The sequence below is a fragment of the Trichoplusia ni genome, unplaced genomic scaffold (genome assembly GCF_003590095.1).
Source record: "Trichoplusia ni isolate ovarian cell line Hi5 unplaced genomic scaffold, tn1 tig00002966, whole genome shotgun sequence".
Classification (NCBI taxonomy): Eukaryota; Metazoa; Arthropoda; class Insecta; order Lepidoptera; family Noctuidae; genus Trichoplusia; species Trichoplusia ni.
Window position 1 is genome coordinate 1 of NW_020800308.1, and position 17,432 is coordinate 17,432.

General features: G+C 34.1%; 1 protein-coding gene across 1 annotated transcript; it reads right to left on the reverse strand.

Annotated features, from left to right (window-relative positions):
- Positions 1–1,111: 1,111 nt before the first annotated feature.
- LOC113507606 lies at positions 1,112–3,410 on the reverse strand (the record flags this gene model as incomplete). Its single annotated transcript, XM_026890463.1, has 2 exons — positions 2,577–3,410; positions 1,112–2,307 (listed from the first exon to the last, which is right to left on the reverse strand). Coding segments are annotated over exons 1-2 (1,215 nt in total), but the record flags the coding sequence as incomplete, so codon positions are not given.
- Positions 3,411–17,432: the final 14,022 nt, after the last annotated feature.

Consider the following 17,432-nt stretch of genomic DNA (forward strand, 5'->3'; position numbering starts at 1 on the left):
ATCTATACATGACAAGTGTAGCCTAGCACTGCAGACTCTTCTCTCATAAATCAAATAAAGAAAATTAATAAAAAGACATCGAATTCAATTCCCCGTAAAACTTTACCTGTCTTATAGAAAACCATCCAAAATTACAAACAGCGATTGACGTTCAGTTTGAACGTTCATGATCAATACAAACTCGGGTTCAATTTGTTCGTTAAGACGTCAATTTCTATTAGGGCTCCCTCGGGACGCGGCATCGTCCACGGCTAATATTTTATAAGAATTATAATCGTCACTGCACACTGGGGCAAGCTATATGGAAGCAATACCCAAAATGTTAGTAGTGTAATAAACTTAATGATTAACCTTTATTCTTCTTCTAACATCTCAATAACCTCCGGATCGAAGGGTTTTCGTTTCATTTTAGGCACTTTGCGCATCAGGCTTAAGATGGGGTCTGAGGATATGAACAAGCGATTCATGATGTCTATGAGATTTTCAGTTCTGGATGTTTTTCGACTAAAACGTTCTCGGTACGTTTTAAAATCCTTATTTCTAGACTCCTGGGCTTCTTCACTGAGTTGACCAATCGGCAACAAAGCTTGGGTAACAATTTCAGGGCCATGTATTAAAAGTTTGTGGACTGTAGGTGTCATTGGCATCCATGGATACAGACTTACGTAAAGAGAAGCAGTTTCATGACAAAATGTTTGAAACTTGTGTGAATTTATTTTAAACCCACTTGATATCGTTTGCAATATTATGTAGAATCGTTTTATAAGCTGCGAATCAATCTGTGTTATCGCGGCTGACTTTTCAAAGTTTTGGAAGAAAATACGTGCCACATTCCCGTCATTGCTGTTGCCAAAGCCAGGTTTTGGTTTGTCTACAATAAGGGATAGTTGTTTTCTAAACTCAGTCTGAATTCGTTTTTTATTTTGTTCTACTGTCTCTTTGTTTTCTTTATTCACACGCCACTCCTGAATGGGTAATTTATAAGAAAGGTGCAAAAAAAATTCAAACAATCGTATCCAGCAATGTAAGACTGATAAACCAAACGATATGAAATCATTTTTGACGGGTTTTTGCAGAACAGTATTTAAATTATTAAATTCTTTAGAGGTGCATTACATAAATAACACTTCAATGTAGATTTCGTATCTGAGAGGGCATTACATAATTTACCATCCACCATTGTAAAAATAGCCTTATGCACAACTTCATATACATTCTCATTCACTTTAATCTTTGTTGGTGACAAATTTTCAACTTGTTGATCAATGTCTTGTTTTTTTGCTTTGACTAATTCATCAGTTTCTTTACGATACTGGAGACTTATCGGCCGACAAAATCGTGATGAAGAAGGCTTTGGATTTTGCCACAAAACAACTGTGCTATCATTTTTCTCATACGAAAGTCTTAATGGAACGAGACTACTTAAAAACATATATTTGTCGTCAGCAGTCTCCGAAATAAACTTTTGTTTGTATTGGGTATGACTGGAGCTTCCGTCAAAACCCCATTTCGTATGCAATACAATTTTATCCGAAGAGCTTATTGACTGCGTAAGAAGAACACTTTTTTGTGAATGTATCAGACGAGTGGCAGTGTGATCAAGCAACGACTGAAGGGGCACGACAGCTTCAGTTTCTGTAACCTGAACGTCTTTCGGATAGCAAAGAGCCTTTTCTGCCTGCACCAACTTGTAAGATGGAAAAATATCTTTAGCGTAGTTTCTGATAATTTCATATTGTTTACGAGATAGTTGAGCCTCAATTAGTAATGAAAGTGCTTCCCGCGGTGATATTTTCTTGACCTTTATTTCGGTAGATATGTCAAAACAGTCTTTTGCGTATTTGGGACATACTGACATTTTTTTAATAACTTGTGCTTCTGTGGTTCTACCTGAGGACCTTAGCTTCATTTGTGCTGCATAAGTTAAAAAATCTGCATCCATCTCAGCACGCAGACTAGATGTTTTTCTGCGTTTTGAATTTTCGCTAGAGTCACTAAAATTTGAAGTGGGCCTTCCTGAGTTTATGACTACAAAACGTGTAAATTTACAACTTCCATCCAACCAAGTCTTTTCATTAGCGAATAGTCTTTCTCTATGTTTACCGTGTAGTAACCATTTCGTGTTAAATTGTCGCTTGAAGTTACGCAGTTGTAAAGTTAAATCTGTACGAGATTGCGTAGGACAATTCGTTTGGGAAGCAACAAAATCTATTATTTCTTTAAATTTACTATCAAATGATTTATATTTACTCTTAAAAAATACTTCTACTAAAGTTTTTCTACTGATAATGACGTTTTTCGACATATCTGAAAATAATTAAAAAAATACTTATGCGCCTGTTATAGCATTGAAAGCAATATTTTGAATTTGCGCAAAGTTCTTTCACTATTGCGTTTGGTTTCTTAAAAATGAAGGTTTGTATTATACATAACACTAATTCATTTCAAAAGAACTTCGCGCAAAATTAAAATATCATTACTTTAATTATAAAATACAATAAAATAAATATATTGTTATTTACTAATATTATATAATACTTTTGCCCTATTTGACTTTTATTTATAATAGTACTGACCTTGATCTTCACTGGACATATTTTAGTTTTTGGATAACTTCAATAACAGTGAAGTTATGTACACTTGAATCACGCAGACGAAATAGTGCAAATGCAACAACTATCAATTCTATCAACTTTGTGGCAATATATTAGCGAACTGATAACCTTTGGATGGATAATATCAATGCTATGTGATGCGAAATATATCGAACTTTGATGTTTTGTCATAAGTTTCTTGAAATACCCTCATTTTAGAAATTCAATTTTGGGCATCGCCTTCATACAGCTTGCCCCAGTGTGCGTCGCGTGTAAAAACCGCGCCGGCAACGTAAACAGTTTACATTTAGCTCTCAGTACATAGCGATAGGAAATCGATTGATACTTCACAGAGGAAACCGCTTTATAAGTTAACAAGTATTATGATCTCTTTCTTAAACGAATGCAATTTGGTTTGGTAAATTTGTGAGAAGGAAACATGAGTAGCTCCAATAGCTGCATCTAAAAATACAGTGCAATTTGACATTTTCATTTTTCTTGTAAACCTTTTTGTGCGGACTGTAGACATTGGGATAGTAAAACTTGGTGTGTTTGCTTCTTAAAGTCAGGTAGACTGAGCTATTAATATGAAAGTCTAGCTGAATGCGATCCTTCGGGAATATGCAATCGAGGTAAAACTATCCTATGTTTTAATGTAAGTTATAAACTATCGGTGTACCAAATTTCGGATTCCGATCAGTGGATGAGTAGTGAAGTGCGTAAAAGAGTAACAAATATCCATCCATACCTAAAAACTTTCGCGTCTATAATAATAGGAATAGCTTGTTTATAATGATGTTCTCTTATTAAATAACCCATTTCCTGGCTTGGCCTGTATTTAAAGGTAAGAAAGTGAAAACTAAAGTAGTTACATCCGTAATACAGATCCAACAGAAAATATCAAATCGAACATCAAGATGGAAGGTCCACTCATCGTTCTCCAACAATATCCTTAAAAACACATCGTAAACATTAGCAGTCGTAAGACCACCTGGTCCTATATGTCAAACGGATGGACCAAGTGCAGCATTCATCGCCATGATTAATATTCATATCGGGTGTCTGGCCATTAACATGTGATATGAACTAAAATACTATGCAAGGAAACCTGCGATTAGACATACCGCTGGTAAAGGAATTGATATAATAGAGCATAATTATATGTAAGTAGATGCTGAAACAATGACAGAATGTGATGCAGAAATTGAATTTTCGCAACTGAAGTATTTAGGTATTGACGGTGTTGTTCATATTTCGTATATTGTTGAAATTTCTGTAGAGAAATAGAATAACATTTTAGATCCATGTTTAAATGCGACCAAGAGGGCATCTTGGTAATAGACGGGAGAGTTGCAATTAGAAGTGATATAAAGCTCTGGTCAGTCCCTAATATGGTGAAGTATTTAAAGAAGATATTGATTAAGAAGATGTTAAAGACTTTTGGCTGGTCCTAATAATCAATTTAGTCAACTTACAAGTTTGTTTATTACCCTGATACAAATTGGTTTTACCAAACACTAAAATACGTCAACATCACACTTTTTGAATAAGGAGAATTGTGCAGTTACCGCAAATTTACTCACTGACCACCAAACCTTATTGTTTACTTTTTTAATGTAGTGACGAAATAAATTTACTTGGAACAGGTAAGCGAATTTGTACGAGACATTCTTACTCAAGTTTCATGTTTCTCCCCAATGTTTTGGTTGTGGTTATGAATGTTGAATGTTAGCATTGATTGACTCATGTTTGTTTGATATTTCAATTCGCCATGTTCACGCTAATGTTGTGAAAGTGGACGATCTCTGCTACTGTGGACTAGTTCTACCGTTTTCGGTACTGGTGATATACGCTACTGGTTTCCTTCTCCAATGTCTTGAGAAAAAGATTATGTAAAAATACTACACGATATCAATATCGCTTTTCTTGTATGTTTGTTATTTGGTTGATTTTTGCAACTCAATTTTGTAAGTTAGCTGAAATTTTCTATGGTCGTTTAAATGGTGTTTGTAAATATCAATACGCAGAAAAAAATATTTCGCCAAATAAATTCTCCTTAGTAATTCTTCAAAAATACATTACCGTGTACATACGTGTAACAGACGGTTATTATTAATTTCCGTCGCGATTTCTCAATTGCTAAGGCTCTTTCCATTACCGCGATCGTTCATCCATGTTTGTTATACCATTTGTAAACATGGATGGATTTATAACGTGAACAAATTCCTTTAGGCGTTGCTAAATACTTGAGTTTCCTTTTTACTTTCTAGGAATTTATGTTTACAATGTTTGAAAAATTTTTTTAGGGTTTTTTACCGAAAGGGAAAAACGGATCCCTATTGCACAGGTTCTGCTGTCTGTACGTCCGTCTGTTACCGGGCTCTATGTCTTGCACCGACAGTTCCTTAATGAATATGAAAATCGAGGTTTAATTACGATTGGTAGTCAAAGTCAAAAGTGAAAGTCAAAGTATCTTTATTGTGTTGATATGTGTGATTGATACTGTCGTAAATGTAATTTATGCCTATGCCTATTACTATTCCTTTGGAACCTTTAGTTTCGAGACTCTAACTCGTATTTCACTGTTATGTAAGAAAGTTCTGGCATTGACATGGTCATTATTTGTATTTTGTTGTTACCATAACCCCCACATGGTTACTATGGCGCATAGCGCACATGATAGCCAACGACTGCAATTTCATATTACGTAAGACAGTAGTAATGTGTAATATTACTATTAAAGTAGAACAACCAGAAAAATGTAACGATTTTATAAACTTACCTAATTGATAAAAAAATTAGGTAATGATATCATTGATAGATTATTTAATTGAATACATCGTCTTTCAACATTTTTGATTTAAAATTAAAGCTATCTATCACTTAGCTTTTATTGAGATTTAAATCAACAAATATTTTAGGAAATTTCTTACAGCAGATACATCTGATCTCTAAAACCTAAAATGTTTTGTAGCATAAATGTTTTTTGGAATTTAGCTGCAAATGCGACATCGCATAATAGTTTGTGAATTAATTTCCTCTTCATTTTACCATCCAATATCTCTCCGTCCACAATCGTCATAGAAAATGGCTTAGAAATAGTTGATGATCGGAATCCTTGTATAATAGGTTCTCCGATTCCCCATATCTATGAACCAAGTTTAATAAATTCATCTAGTGCGTGTTTTATCTCTCATATATTTTTATAGGCAGGCTTGACCAAATATGCAAATCCAATACCGTATGGGAGATTGGAACTTCATGTCAACATATCCAGAATATCGATCTGTTGTGACGTCATCCGAACATCCGGACATCCATCTTGATGTCAGATCTGCATGCCTTTGTAACACATCTGAAAGCGGTCAATGTGATTTCCATATTTATTCTGTGGCCTGTTTTGGTGACGATACAGGGAGATTTATGGTCTCATATTATTCTTTCGTTTGTGTTCTGCGTTAGTATGGACAGGGTTTTTTGATTCAAGGGTGGGTTGCGACTAAGAATATCCTACTAATATTATAATGCGAAAGTTTGTTTGGATACTCTCTTCTTCACTCTTTCACGCAAAACCACTGAACGGATTTAGACGAGACATCACACTGATAGTTTATATGCTGGATAAGGACATAGGATATTATTTTCACCGATTTTATGTACCCGTGGGCAACAGTTAGAGTCTAAACTAGATTTTTTATTTTAAAGTATCAGCTAAAATATATTAACCCTGCACTTTTCTTCAATGTTGTTTAAAATAATAACGAAGAAGCTGGTTTCTCAATATTTTGATATTTATTTCTTTTTTTTTTGAACTGATTCTCAATTTTCCCTCTTTATTTAGCAGTCATACTAACTTTTGGACCAGACAAACATACCATCTAAGTACCGCTTATCAAACTAACAATTGATTATCAATACCAGCTCGTAACGAACCAAAGTTAAACTTGGGTGGTCCCTAAATAGGTGTGGTAGCTATTAAACAAACGACTATTACGATATCGAATAAACATGTAAATATCTTCATACAACCTCTGTATCTAATAGAATTTCAATTTATAGTACCAATAAAATTCTCACTTTAGAAGTCTGGATCCAATAACGTTAGGATACATTTCGAAAGACTTAATTTAGAATCGTTTGAGTCGATTAACGTGTTGACTGCCAGGTTTTGATTGCGACAGAACAAGACTATGTTGATAGAGTATGAGTCCGCAACTGGGTTACACGTAATACACATGAAGATTAATTCGTATGAATACTTCTTATTATTCATGAGTGTTTCACTAGGGAATGGGTAAATGGAAGGAATGAGTGACAATTAATTAAAAATCTGGTCCAGTACAAGTCGGATTCGCAACTAAAGATTCCAGGGCTATAGGTAAATCATTAAAAAGGTCATTCATCACATTAATGACCTCAACAATCGTTGCTTAGCCTGATTTTTTTTGTTTGTTGTTATAGCGTTAAAAATGACAATTATCTAGATTTGAAAGCTGCCTAGCTGCCCAGCTATAAGTTTGGTAAAAGATTGAGGGTCAGAAGGAGTTTTAATAATAGGAATCCGTTTTTACTTTTTTGGGTACGTAACTCTAAAAATAGTATATATTCAAGTAGTAATACTCGATTCCCTTTTACTTTGCTATGAAATTCCTTGGCCTCCTTGATAGTTTCCTCGCCTATCTGACCTTCCGGCTTTTATTTTTACCTGACTGACCCATCATAAGGAAATTTTGTATGTTCTGGAGTATGTGTATAGATATTCCTCTGGTAACTTATTTTTTACTCTTCAAGCAGTTTGAGAATACAGCATGATAAATATTGTTGTAACTTTCTTAGTTTATGTACTTAGTTAGACAATTGAAGCTATGTTTTTTCAAACTATCCTCAAATTTGCATTGGCTTTCTGGAATTATGTATTTTTGATACAGTATCGTAAATTCTCAAATTCACCAAAATTCTGTTTTTGTCTCCAAGAACACCCATTCCTCCCGCTCCTGTGCTAGCATGACTTATCAAATTCTCTTTTCCTCTCTCTATTGTTGTTACTTTATACCACTCAGACTTGTCTCACCATTTTCGTCTCCTACCTACAAACGGATACGGCAGCGATACATAATATGATCGATGACCATCCATCCATCACTCAGCTGTATCGCGCACCAGTGTTACCAGTTTATATCGTGGCTTAAGTAATAACAGAGTAAACAATAGTTGTGTTGGGATATATCTGCACGAATAGCTGAGTGGTCACTTCGTCAGGCGTTTCGTGGGTTTGATTCACGCGTAGAATAGGTGTTTGTGTGACCAACGAGTGCTTTTTCTGAGTCTGGATGACTTGTGCATGTCACTTGAATGTTTGTGAAATCTCACGCGATACAAGGATTAATTTCTTTAGCGTGACTGACGTTTTTTTGTTATATACATATGTTAATGAGTGCCAAGATCTCCGTTATAGAAGTATAATTGACAAAGTATTGTCAGTTGTGAAAGAAGCAAGTTCATTAGAAAAGTGATGTTTTTTTGGGTCACATTTATTTTGATTTTTATCGCTTTTCTATTTGCAATTCTTCTTTTTCATTAACATACAATATATATGCTTTTGTTAAAAAAAACTGAACTACAACAGTTTCTAAACTAAAATGAAAATTTTGTCATACATCATATTTAGAGTAACTTTCATGGACTGAAAGTTGCAACGACCTCACTTAGATTTCTCGAGAGACCCCCAGTACAATGCTCTCTGCGTTGTTTCAATAATTAACCGCTGCACTACTGGATGGCGTTCCCTTTGATCACGCCTGTCCTAGATGTGGCCTGCAGCCTGTAATGAATTTGAAATACCTACTTGAAGGTTAAAAGTGATTTGCTACTTTTAAATTAGATGTTTCAAGACGAAGATGTTTTGCTGATCATTTCACTGGAACTTGCTGGGCCCAACAGATCGAGTGTCCGGAGTGTAAACAGCGCGGAGTGCGTACGATGCATGTCGCTTGCGTAGGCGCATACTAAACTATGTGGCGGATAGTGACGTCACATTCAAACGACTTATAAATATTTATGTTTCCCCGTATCACGAGTTACCATACTTTATCTCTAAAGCCGGTAGCACTTCAACTATTGTATTTGATCTATTAACAACCCGACTGTCAAATTACAGGAAGCTTGAAATTCTATCGTGTTAGCGTAACTACAGTGCATAATGGCGTAGATTAAACAGTGTTGTATAATTTCAGGATATTAAACAGCATGATACAGAATGATTCTTGTATTTATGTTTATCAATACGTTAAATTCCTCCTAGTATAAATTATCAGCGGTTATATCTGAGAAGCAAGGTGCTTTATTTACTCTATTTAGTGTTTTCTCATGTCTGCGCTTGCGCATACTTGTGGGGTATGAAACGTCAATGTCATGCGCAATGTCACGAAATATGCTACTATGTAATAGGTATTATTTATTACTAACGATACATGTCACTTTGTATTTATGATACAGATTAATTATTTTTGCAGTTTATTTAAAAGTTTGTTTCTGTAAGAAAATGGTTTAGTAAAATCAATTACAATGAAATCACATTTAGGTATGATTTTTTATTTGTGCTGAATGCTAGCATCAAATTTTTTTCGCAAGGTCTACAGAATCTAGGTGATTTGTAGATATTTACTATGTCAAGGTATGATGTAGTTATTTTATTTTTAAGTATCAAGTCTAGACTAATATTGCCGTTTTTATAATTTAAAACGGCTCCAGTATAATATTTATCTTGGCGTCGCGGGGAAAGTTACAGAAACATTGAATGCATAAAGACGTTTAGGATCAGAACAAACATTCGTGGATCACATAAATGCTTGCCGTACTCGGGGATAGAACCCGCGACACGTTGCGCACATTGGGTTTGGCATGATGTTCACCACTGAACTATCCGCGCAGTGTTGGAGCGTACCATCTACTGTTAATAACTGATGTTGTACCACATCGTTTATTTAAGTAGCAATTGTAATTCATGGTAGGAAACAATCACAAAATATTTAACCACTGTAGCGATTTAAAAAATCAATGCCATCTGTTTAAACAGTAGTCGGCGCCAGTCTTGTTCAATATGGAACTAAAAAAACAATTGTACCTTCAGATCGACATGAAATCTTATTTGTTGGCCACTTTAGACACTCAGATTGATGTAGATTGTCTACAAAAAGGCCTAAGAAAAAAGACCGACAATATCCTAAGTAAGGTCTAAACGAAAAGTCCGATACTGATTTCGCATATTCGTCGTCAATCCTCTATAAAGCCACCAATTAACTCTGTTGTAGGTACTTTAAATGAAATAGTTGTATAAGTAACGAGACCCTTTATTCCTTAATTCAAAACGGGACATTGGTTGTAGCAGTCAATGTAGAATCCTGACAACTGCATGTCAATTTCGCCTACCGTCGGTTTCGTAACACACTTCAGGCAAAGAAGAGAATGGAGAAAATATTATTAACACGTATATCATGCATATAGGGTTATCATAATCCCTAATACTATTAAATTAATTAGTGGGTATTATTTTGAAATTACTTGTCATATAAAAATATAATTAGCAACCACACTGAATGTTACTAACATGTTATAAAAGTAATAAACATTAATACTTGTTTAGTAAAAGAAAATGGTAACAGTTGAGTAAATTAATTAACAAAAGGCTATTTATGTAGAAAATACGCAAGTCATATGATTTTTTAATTGAACGACGTCATCACGTTGTCTTTGTTAATCGCGATATTATTATAAGTAACATATGTTTGTTGCCAATCAGTCTTGGTACTGAATTTTAGCTGAAATCAATAAAAAAAATAATTAAATTTTCAATATTTAGGTCATATATATTAAGGTCTTCAAATTAAATTAAAAATATTACAATCTGAATTAATCGTGATGAATTATACATAGCTCAAGAACGGAATCAATCAAGCTTACGATAATATCATTTTTGAAAACGTAAAAATACGGCAAATAATGTTATTATTTCGCCGAAACTAAGTAGATCTTGTAGATATTATGATCTGAGTTTTGAATGATGAAATTATGGTTTTGATTTACATAATATAAACGTCTCATTAATTTCAAATCTCTTTAATTATGGCTAATTACACTACGTGATACATGTACAATCAAACATAAAATATCTTAATAACTCAAGAACTAAGAACAGTCTTATATATTTCGCAGAAAATAAAGGCAATTTTGACTTGGTACATACCTTACTATTTTATATTAAAAATCAGCCGTATTTAAATGCTGATAAGTTTGATTTTTGCATGTAATATTACAACTGAATTCTTGCCTCATGGTTTGTGGTTAAGTTTATATTTAGCAGATAAACAGAAAAGTCAAACACACATGTTTTCCGGTTGACGGTATATCCAAGACAATTGATTACAAAAGTGATCTCTTCCTTGAAAGCTGGTTTCAGAGAAATGATAGGTTTACTGCCGGTTACTTACTGAAGTTATAAAAAGAAAACAATTAATTAAATTGATAATAACATAGTAAATATTATTTTAACTTGTATGTAGGGTACTCGTACAACAATTAACCTTATTTATTATTTACTGTTAATGATGAATTACTGAGTATAATACTTGTGTTCTTATAAGTAAAAACAACAGGAAAAAAAGAATTCAGTTGAAGTAAAAAAATATATTAAAAGTGTTGATCCCACTAACGGGATGAAGATTTCAACGAACACTATAAAAAATAATAATAAAAATTAAATCAAGCTAACACAAATACGATCAGAAGACGTTTTTGTGCTAGTGTCAAATATAAATAAGGAAACAAAAACAATTGAACGGTACCTACTGTAAAATATTTTCGTGTTCGGCTCAAATATACATATTTACTTAATTATTCTTATAAAACGGGAAAATTTGGTATATTTTCTTTTAGGTTTTCTATATATTCTTTGAAAATCTGGATAGCTCATATTAATAATCTAAGAGTAAGAATGTACATTGATTATGGATTGGCGATAGCTGATTACAGTTACTGAAATAATATAATAATATATAATATTGGACAACATTCACACAACGCCATCTAGTCTCAAAATAAGCAGAGCTTGTGTTATGAGTACTAGACAACTGATAAACATACTTATATATGTAGTTCTAAATACATACATAATATAGATAAATTACACCCAGACACAGAACAAATGATCGTGCTCATCACACAAACATTTGTCCTGGGTGGGAATCGAACCCACAACCTCCGGTATAGCAGTCAGGGTCACTAACCACTAAACCAACAGGCCCGTCAAATCTTTCATCATTTCACAAAGTAGGCTTTATACAGTAAAATACTCATTTAATATCAATATAAAGATCAATTATTTGTTGTAGCCGCACCTTTTAATATACCGATAACATTTTACTTACATACGGATTCATGGTAACGTTCCTAGCTTATCACCAACCAAGGAGGAAATAATTCTATACACAATTTATTATCCATTTCATGAATGTATTGTAAATAGTGTATTAAAACGTATTTAGCAGGAAGTTAGGTTTCCGTAATTGAAATTATATGACTTATTTTTTAGGGTTTCCGTACACAAACGGTAAAAACAGAACCCTATTACTGAGGCTCCGCTGTCCGTCCGTCATCAAATATATCTCATGAACTGTGATAGGTGAAATTTTCACACATGATGTAAAAATACTTAATAATAGAGAGTGAACAACCGTTGTTACTGTCATAAATTTGATGTTGGGTGACAGAGTTTGAATTATGAGTACATACAAATTTATTTTGAATTAATGTGAGTGAATTAGCAACTTCTTTTGTAACAACAGAACTAGGCCCCGATACTGCTATTTTACAATGCCCGATGAGTGAATGGCAATTGGATTAAATTTGAAATTATTCCTATTCTCTTAAGCATTTTGCCATTACAATAATTGAAAGTTAACTGTATTGACCTTGAGAATACTGTCCTACGCTGAATTTCCAATTATTGTGTAGAAAAATGCTTAAGAGAATACGAAAATTTTAAGCCAAATTTCATTCATTCATCGGCCGTTGTAAATAGCAGAATTGGGGCCCTGTAATACAAAACTGTGTTACTGCCATATATTAAAGCCATAGTAAATATATTGATTTAAAATAACAGCAATCGATTGATTGATCTATCAAGCCTGGTAATAAGAGGCTATTATAATAAATTATACAGCGTCGCGGAACTGTTCAATACACATTCCGTATTAAAAGATCTATATACATGACATACTGGACAACCGGACATAGTTAAAAACTGTTAATTACGCTGAGATATATGTAGAAATATTTTATGGGAAGTCCAAAGTCTTTTTGGTACATATAAAACGAATTGCGCATTCTGTTTTTTAAATGCATATGCAGTTCCTGTAGTTTTTCGTTTTATGTACGTTAAGGATTATCAAATAGCCAATTGACTAACAAATGAGGTAATTATAGTATTTTCAAAATAAAACTACAATTAATCCTTCCTGCTGTGTTAACGTATATACTGTAACAAACTTACGAGTTAACTATGTTGATAGAATAATCGCATGATGAAGTGGAATTTATCATTCCATGATGGTTGGAAGTGGATCTCAACTGCCTTTGATAGTATAAACCCTGGTCCTTAATCAATTATCTATTCATAACCGTCCAGTCTACATCAAAGCAGGTAATCGAATAGTTTCTCGTATGTTGAATAAACGCTAACCTTTGAAGACTGGTCAGTAACAAGTTGTGATCCTCAAACTTAAAAAATATAAGACCTATAAGGTCTTGCTTAACACTAATTCGATTAATACCAGCTTTAATCGTGGAGTTTAAAATGATTTACGATTCCAAACAAAAAATATTTCATAAAGTAATCATAAAATTTAGTCACACTACGGCCAACAATGAGTACCGCAGCTAAGTGTATATTTAAAGAAACTACTTAACCGGAGAAAATGTAGGTCTGCGAGAGAAAATCCAATAAATGCGAATACGTGACAAACCTTAAGAAACTTACCACAGATGCTCATTATACCATTAAATGGCCGTTCAATCAAGTAAATGACGAAGAGATCCATCAGACTGACGCGACAGAAAAACGCAACCTTAGATCACAAACTGATTCTTAGAAGCCATTGCAGTTTGCTATAATCGTTTCCGAACCTATAGTTCTTGCTCCCGTCAACCCACGGCCATTGTATTATTCTTAAAATCAATTAAATGAGGCCAAGTCCAAGCGTCAACAGAATCGTTGAGTATTTTATTCGGCGTGCCAAGAAAACGTGATACACAACAAATAACGGTACTTATGCGTCCCGATCGAGTTTTAAGTAAAATGGTTCGCGATTCGAAAATAGATATATTTCATTACAATATTTGGCCATTGATCTGTGTCCTTGAGTTTTATCAAACCATTACTTTTGGGAGTTCTAAGAGATTTCAGGTCTGGATGAGGCGTGAAGCGGGCTAAGTAGGAGATTTATGGAAAACATAAATTGGGAGAGTTTTGTGCCGTTTGAGTTGTAGATCTTGATATTGTGTTCATGGATTAAGTACAATGTTAAATAACAACGTGAGCACTTATAAGTAACTTAAGGTCGTGCCTCGTGCGTTGATGATGAGGCAGGAGCTTTTTATTGACTCCGGCTCTAGGGAATTTAGTCCTTGATTCAAGGAGGGTGCATTCGTGGATCGCACAAACGGTCAACGCTTGTCCTACGCAAGAATCGAAACAGCGACACTCAACACTCAGGCGTTCAGACTCATCCACTCGGCTATCCGTGCAGTTTGTAAGCTGCATGCTTTGAAAAGATCTTCACCGCCTAAAGCACGAAGATTTTAACTTAATAAACAACCATATTTATGATTCATTGAATTATCATTTCCTGGAATCCAAAATAATCTTCCTCATACAGGTGCATGTGAAACATTACTATGTCATATTTATCGCCATCCATCAGGTTTGCAAAATAAGATTAAACCTATTTACTTTGATAAAGCTTCAGTGATTATAAGCACTCGTTGTATTGTATCAGCAAATTACAACTATTCCCAAATCGTTATCGTTTTGTGATAACAATCTAAGAAATAAAAAAGTATATTGCACGTGATTATACGTTGTTTGGTATATTATCATAAGTGCCTTTTAAAACGTTTTATGATTATATCATATCTAATAATATATTTATACAGCTTTTGCTAAGTACAGGTTGAGTCATTACAGTAAAAACACTTAACTCTGTCCTTATTCCGATCATAAAGAAGATTTATAGATTTTTTATCACCATTAATTTTTTGATTGACTATATCATAATGCAAATTTACAGTAAACACATTTTATTTTGATCTTTGAACATATCTGACTGTTTAATACGAAAACTGTTTTAAAAATAATAATAGATAATATTTAAAATGATTAAATCTTATCACATACATACGTATCGATAAAATGGATTATAACCAGGAAATTTTTGCTTCCAAACATGTTGCAACTCATTAGAATTCGGTACTAAAACGTTACTGACTGACTGCTTTACGAGTTTTACGACTATTCGTTGGTAGATAGAAAGCCTTGACGTAATTCATGGGACAATCGATAAAGAGACATGTATACTTCAAATAAGGACATGAGGCGTTTACTTACTGTCAATCGACTAAAAAGAAGGCAATATTTTGTAATATAATTGTATGATATTTCAATAGAAGTAGAATTTTGTAGTCATTTACTATACTTACGATACTCACTTTTGGGAAGATTGACCTTTTTTTTTGCCCAGGGAAATCCTCGTGGACTTTGGGGAAGGCGGAGAGGTGTCCCGGACTCTTACCGGCTAAAACCACCGGAGTGCTTCACCCTTTCCGTGTGCCTGGGATTACGGGAACGCAATGCAAGCTACCGTGATTGGGAAGATTGACCTTTCATAACTAAGCTTTTTAGCTATTATAAATTAAGGTATCTACTGGTTTATTGCTGAAAAGGGTAAAGTAACCAGCACACATCAGAATATTCCATAGGTCCTGGTGTCAAAAAATACGTCGGATGTTCGGGGCCATTTAAATCTCTTAACAACACACTTCTTAACTCTTCTCTTGAAGAAGGAGATTGCATCTAACTGCAAATGGCAGGGAAATACCTGCAGCGAGGCCTATTAGACCTTCCCAAATATCTATTTGTCTCTACATTCCACTTTGCAGTGAAAGAGACATGACACTTAACTGTGATTTTGAACTGACGAGAGACGAGTGCAATGACGTTTATTAATGGTTGTGAATGCCCATGTATTTACAAGAAACCTGTTTATCAAGAAATATACTGTTCATTTTAACCAATAATGACGTAGAACACACAAAAAGCTCCGTTTCTCAGTATGCAGCCAGGTGTGAATTATGAAGAATTTAACAATTGCGTACTATTAAGTAACCAATGGCAAATAGTTCCGATTTAAACATCCTATGAGTTCTAAGAATACTTGGGCGAAGTGACGTAAACACAGTTAGTTTATAAAGTACCCTCTTAAATACAAGGTAAGCCATAAATTCAACTTAATATTCGGTATTCTTATACAAAACCAAGAGTCTCCAAACCACGTAATAACAAGACGGACTGCGACAAACGACGCAATTAAATCTAAATTAAACACTTTTTGTATATTTTGGCATCTCAATGAATATTCAATTTTTAGCTCATTCGTGGAGATTATAATATTTAAAGAAACTTGCATACTTATAACATTCAAATCAACTCGTTATGACCTACGGAGCAAATCCACTGTGTCCATATTTGATTCTGCGCCCCCATTCCTATCATTGAAAGTTGAAAGCCATTGACTACAACAAACAAACTGATACGGTGATATCTTATTTGTTTTTAAACGTATCTCTTGAGATGAAAAAAACTGATTATATCATGATGCAGTAATTTACCTAACCTCAGAGTAAATCATTACTAAATGAAAGTAATTGGATGATAATGTTTTACTGTTATATAAAGTTTTTTTTTAAATTAATGCCTGATAATTCTGATCTAAATTGAACTAAATGGCACATTAAAATATTATCCGATGGACAAGACGGACGTCTAGACATAAAATAATTTGGTTAGAGGAGGGTAATAGTATAATGAGTCACTAGCACTCAGTTTGCGGGTTCGATCCCGCATGGAACAATTTGTGTCATTCAAAACGTATTGTTAAGTAAAATTAACATATTAGGACGAATGTATAAACACTTTCAAGCTTCTTTTTTTTTGTTGGCAACACTGCCGCTTAGTCTTCAAAAAGTACTCTTTTGGCTTTTTAAACAGCTTTGTTCCACTAGTTTGCGTTTATTCTTTAGACCCAGCCTAGAACTTGCTGCTACGGTCAACTTATAAATATCTATCTGCAAATGCAGCACCTACATTGTTAACACTAATCAGTCATCCAATATTTTCCTTAACAAATGCAGTTAATTAGCCAGTAAATAATACATCAACAGTTCAACACTAATCTGATATCAGGAGGTACTTCGAGGGGTACTATTCCCCTCCGATGGTGTACGTGACTTGCGCCATGTACAAGGAGCCCATTGGCTTCATCTTTCATGCTTTTGTTGTTGCTAAGTAGGTATTCAATTACGCCGGGTCATCGGAGCGCGCCGACAATCAGTGCTTACTCTGTGAAATTGGTTGCTATGTTTGAACGAATTGACCATTCGTTTTGCTTCAAGAATGTAGATAGGCTGCAGTTGAATATGATAAGACTATACGGGTAGAGTTCGTAGTAAGTATAAGGTTTAAGAGTCTCTGAGCATAAAGCTGAAAAAAGATTGTGTAAAGAAATCGCG